The sequence below is a fragment of the Stegostoma tigrinum genome, chromosome 44, assembly GCF_030684315.1.
Source record: "Stegostoma tigrinum isolate sSteTig4 chromosome 44, sSteTig4.hap1, whole genome shotgun sequence".
NCBI classification, from domain to species: Eukaryota; Metazoa; Chordata; class Chondrichthyes; order Orectolobiformes; family Stegostomatidae; genus Stegostoma; species Stegostoma tigrinum.
Genome location: NC_081397.1, coordinates 1,257,035 through 1,262,370, shown reverse-complemented (window position 1 = coordinate 1,262,370; position 5,336 = coordinate 1,257,035). Strand labels below are relative to the sequence as shown.

The window sequence follows — 5,336 nt, the reverse complement described above, 5'->3', positions numbered from 1 at the left end:
TGTACAATATCTGGAATACTGCTCAAAGATAAATCTGATCATGTGATGCAATCACCTGCCAGAATTTCACACATCAAAACAGCTCACATTAATGTGGGCTCTGTTGAATTCTAATTGAGGAGTGAGATAATGTATTTCATAGTGGAACATCTTCTCATTAACCATTCTATTTAATTACATTAAAATCTCTTGAATCATTTGATTTTGATGGAGACATACAGAAGGTTCCAAGTTGATACCAATTACGCTGCAGGAAATTGCATTTCACTGGATAATTCTTCAGGACTGTGCTTTGATGGGAAATCCACAGGCCCTCAGCTCAAATCTCTCCCCGCACTAGAATAAGGGCTCTCTGTCAGGTGTGTGCTGGAATACTCCCTACTTGTCAGAATGATTGCAGCCTCAACAAACACTCAAGGAACTCATCACCGTTCATGAGAAAGCAAAACAATTGATTGACATAACATCCACATATATCACCTCCCTCAACCAATGTTGCTTAGTAGCAGCAGAGCTTACTGTATGCAAGACGCACCACATAAATTCACCAATGATGCTTTTACCACAGCTTACAAACCGACGACCACTTCCATTTCAAAGAGCAAGGCAGCAGGTACGCGAAAACAAAACCCCCTACAAGTTCGCCTCCAAGCCTCTCACCATTCTGACTTGGACATATATCATGGCTCCATCACTGTTACTGAGACAGGATCCTACAATTCCCTCCCTAACAACATGTGTGTCTGCCTACAGCAGATCCGCTGCAACATTCATGGTGTCATCTCATCCACGTCTGCCTTCTCAAGGTGCACCTAAGGATGGTCAATAAATGCTGACCAAGCCAGTGACGCTCACATCCAATGTGTGAATAAATTTAAAGGATGATCAGGAAACACTGGAAACCTCCTGTAGGCTTTACTGAGGAGTTTTATTTATTTACAACACAAGGAATTTGTGTAACCAAGTACTTTACTGCGTTACGTACTTTCGCTCTGAACCTGGACAATGTTGCTGCATAAATAAATGTGTTTGTGCAACAATTTAACCTCTGTAGCATTATACCAATTTTTTTGAAGTGAAGTAGAAAAGATGAGTAATCAGCGCTATTGTTACCCTGAAAGATGTAAGAGAAGAAATATACAACAATCATTAACCACTGAAGGATGAAGCTCCCAGTGATGGCAAAAAGCAAAATCACAGATTTCCTTCTGCTCTCCAACTCTGTGTCTCTGTGATTCTGACCATTGCTCTCACCCTTCAGCCTCTTCCGAACACGACTTGCGACTAAAATGTGTTTGACTGTTAATGCATTGAACAACAGAATTAAAGCAAATGGCAGTAAAGGAGTTAAAACAGTATCCAGCCAGTCTAACGCCACCCACCAAGTCTCAGTAAAGTAGCCTGACTTTGTTTTACAGTAGAACGGTACATTTTCGATTATCCTCCATGGTTCAAACTGAAAATAGAAGGGGATATTTTTCAAAGAGAGTAGTGCGCTGGTTGATGTGAGGACCACAGCTGCAGTTTTGTCGGTGCAATACATCGTTCTGAGCTTCCGACAACAGATGGTCACAAATCGATCAAAGGAGAAAGTGATGGTGAACCAGACGGAGCAGTCCCTGGCTGTACGGAACAGCACCATGTTGACACTGCACACAGGTGTGATGTCCAGGAAGCAGAGCGGGTAATAATAAGTGCGAAAGCTTGTCAGTATAACATCAGTGAAGATGACCATCAGATCAGCAGCTGCCATAACCACCAGGTAACGAGTAGTGCAAGGGGATACTCCACATTTTCCCCGGGAAAGGATAACAATTGCCAGTAAATTTACTGTGGAAGACAAACAGGCAAAGAAACAGGAATTTACTGGTCAGAAATTCCCCTGACTGTTCCAGAGAGAAACATTAAGAATTTGTCACCAAACTCCGGTCCACTGTGTGAGTGGAAATGGTTAGGGCTGAGTGAGTTTGGATAGTAAAACTTTCACACCCACCTCTGATTGTCCTCCTGCCCAGTCCCTCCAGAGATTATGGGATTTGGACAGGAATTTAGCTCCCAGTCCCTCCTATGAGAGCTGGAGATTTTGTTTCATTACCATTTGAATTATTATAATATCTTGTAGGAGATCACTCAGATGACTCCTTAACTTTCTAAATTCTAGAGAAAGCATGCCTGATTTCAATAACGAAAACAAGAATTGCTGACTGACTGGTAGTACCAGTGGGAAAGAAAACAGAGTTAACATCGCGGATCCAGTGAACCTTCTTCAGAACTAACTTGCCTGATCTCTCCTCATACCTTCAAACCGGATGAAACCGGAGCAGATGGCAGAACGCTGAGATCAGAAAATTCTGTGGCAGCAGTAAAGTTGGGAGTCTCTGTCAGAGGAGAATTGGGCCAAGTACACTCCTCAGTGAAATGCTGTAACTGTTCCAGTGTCTGCATGAGGCTGATCAGTCAGCGAGCCGGAGGCATTATTGTACAAAAGGTAAAATCTCACAGCATATCAGCAACAGATTAAAACTAGTTCAATCGTCAGAACACCATACCAGGGGTGCCGATAAAAGCTAAGGCGGTGTAGAACACTCTCTCCACGTGTTGAATTGTTTGATGCATTTTTCTGTGCGAGGTGATCTGACCACTCAGAAAGATAAAACTTCCTTCTTGAATCTCTTGAGCTCATGCATTGTCGCAGATGTTGCCTTATACTGCGTGGAAGCTCCATGGGGAGATTGAGGTTAGAGCATTGATCAGCTTTGTTGCTGTTTGTCAAATTTCTGTAAATGAATACATTAATTACAATAGCAAGTTTAATTCTAATTATGAAGAGGCATTGCTGCTCAGTATGTCAACATGAAATAAGAAAAAAGAATCTGCCAGTTAATAACGTTTTCCACTCACATACCATGAACCCCATCCCAAGCTCACAAATTATTTCAACCGATGCTGCATCGGGATGGTTTATTCTAATGGTGAGCCCATTTCTCAGAGCTGTCATTCTGTACTGGACGACACAGAAAGAACATTTCACTCACAGAGTGAGATGTGATTCCTCTCAGACCGTAAATAAGTGCATTGTTTCCAAGGTCAGAATTTATTCCCCATTCCCAATTGCCCACAATCTGGGGACATACGAAGGACCAAATGAGGGCATCATACTACCTTTTCTGAGGCATGGGGGTCTCAGCGAAAAGGATGAATTTCCAACAATGAAGAGATTGATGAATATTTCAAGTGAAATTCCGCCAATCATTGAAAGTGAATAAAAGCACATTGCATGAAGTAAATTCTCAAACCATTGCAGCTCATTCATATAACAGACCATCTGACAAACAGGCCCTTACCCTCATCAAAAGCATAATAAAAATCAGAACCAAGCCTTCCCATCAGTTACACGCATTGTCAACAGAACAGAACCTCCACATCCTGCATAACTCTCCAGGATGCAAATGGTCAAACTGCCTCTGTTCATTCAGATACAAGGACGCAAGACGGCGGCAGGGTAAGTCACTCCATGTGGAGCTCCACTTTACTCACCAGTTCCCTTTCCTAATCTATTTCTCTTCTTATAACCAAGCAGCACCAGTAGAATCCTAGAATTGTGACAGTGTGGAAGGAGGTCATTCAGCCTATCGAATCTCACTGATCCTTTGAAGATTATTCCACTCACTGCCATAACCACAGAACGCTCTGTCTCTGATGGCTCGCCCAGCTAGGCAGAAAATCGCAAGACATAATGTCCAAACTGGCATAGCCAGCCCATGTATTATGCCAATCTTTGGACTGTGGGAGGAAACCAAGCAGAATTACTGAGTCAGTGAATTAAATTAAAAACGCCTCCTGTCCGACAGCGTTCCTAAGTCAGTGAATTAAATTCCGTGTCCAATCCAAGTCATTATTACTCTGTCAGTGAATGAACTACTCTGTCCAGTCCAAGTCAATATTACTCTGTCAGTGAATTAAATGCCATGCACCTGTCAGCTACAGTGAGTCAGTGAATTAAGTAGCAAGTCCTTGTTTAGGTCAGTATTATTGAATCAGTGAATTAAATACCACATCCTTTCCCAGTCAGTGTTACATAGAGACTACTTCCAGTGTGGAAATAGACCATTTGATGCAACAGGTCCACACCAACTGACTGAAGTGCATCCCACCTCGGTTCACCCCCCACCATCCCAGCAATCCAGCTTTTCCCGCGGTTAACCCACCAAGTTTACATGTCCCTGGACAAAACGGACATTTTAGCATGGCCATTCAACCTAACCCGCACTTCTCTGGACTGTGGGGCAAAACCGCAGCAAATCCGCAGAGACATAAGGAGAATGCAGTTACTCCACACAGACAGTCTCCCGAGGTGGAAATTGAACCCAGGTCTCTGGGGCTGATATGTCACAGTGCTAACAACTAATCTACTGTGCCATCCCAGTAAACTAAACACCCTGTCCCTGTCCCAGTCCGTATTATTGAGTCACTGAATTAAATATGGTGTCAGGATCCTAATCAGTATTCCTGCGTCATTCATTTAAATACCGTGTCCCTATCTCTGTCAGTGTTACTCAGTCAGTAATTTAAACGCTGTGCCCCAATCATTATTACTGAGTCCGTGTATTAAATACAGTGTCTCTGTCGCAGTCAGTATTGATGAGTCAGTGAATTAAACACTCTGTCCCGATCTCAGCCGTATTGCTGCATCAGTGAATTAAATAGTGTGTCACTATCCTAGTTAGTATCACTGAGTCATCAAATTAAATTCTGTGCCTCCTGTCCCTTTCACCGTTACTGAGACAGTGAATTAAATATTGTTTCAATACCCTGGTAAATGTAACTGATTGACTGAATTGAATACTGTGCCCCTGTCCGGGTCAGTAATCCTGCATCTTGCATCAGTGAAGTAAATACCGTTCCCTCTCCTGGTCAATATTACCGAGTCAGAGAATTAAGTATTGTATCCCTGTCCCGGTCAGAATTGCTGAGTCAGTGAGTGACATACCGTGTCGCGGGCAGAATTAATGAGTTGGTTGATTATGTACCATTTCCCTATTCAAGCCAGTATCACTGAGTAGGCGAATTAAATACCGTGACACTGCCCTAGTCAGTATGACCGATTCGGCGAATTTAATACAATGTCATTATCAATGCGTGTCTTATGAAGACAGTGATTTAAATAGCCTGTATTTGAAACAGTCAATATTACTTTCTCAGGGAATTAAATACCGTGTCCCTATCTCTGTCAACGTTAATGAGTCAGTGATATAAATAGTGTAGCAGTCAGCATTATTGAGTCAATAAGTTAAATACCCAGTCCCTTTTTAGGACAATGTTACAGTATGACTTAA

General features: G+C 42.4%; 1 protein-coding gene across 1 annotated transcript; it reads right to left on the bottom strand.

Moving 5' to 3' along the window:
* Positions 1–928: 928 nt before the first annotated feature.
* LOC132206887 (probable G-protein coupled receptor 139) lies at positions 929–2,658 on the bottom strand. Its single transcript, XM_059641994.1, has 2 exons — positions 2,550–2,658; positions 929–1,830 (listed from the first exon to the last, which is right to left on the bottom strand). Exons 1-2 carry the CDS (start codon positions 2,614–2,616, stop codon positions 929–931), a joined length of 969 nt encoding a protein of 322 aa, XP_059497977.1. The 5' UTR covers positions 2,617–2,658.
* Between the last annotated feature and the right edge of the window lie 2,678 nt (positions 2,659–5,336).

What these genes read in the sequence shown, in the direction of transcription:
- LOC132206887 (XM_059641994.1), bottom strand. Translation starts at nt 2,616, where the DNA reads ATGCATCAAACAATTCAACACGTGGAGAGAGTGTTCTACACCGCCTTA. An exon ending in AGCTTTTATCGGCACCCCTG is followed by an intron (nt 1,831 to 2,549) that starts GTATGGTGTTCT and finishes TGTCTTCCACAG; the next exon opens with TAAATTTACTGGCAATTGTT.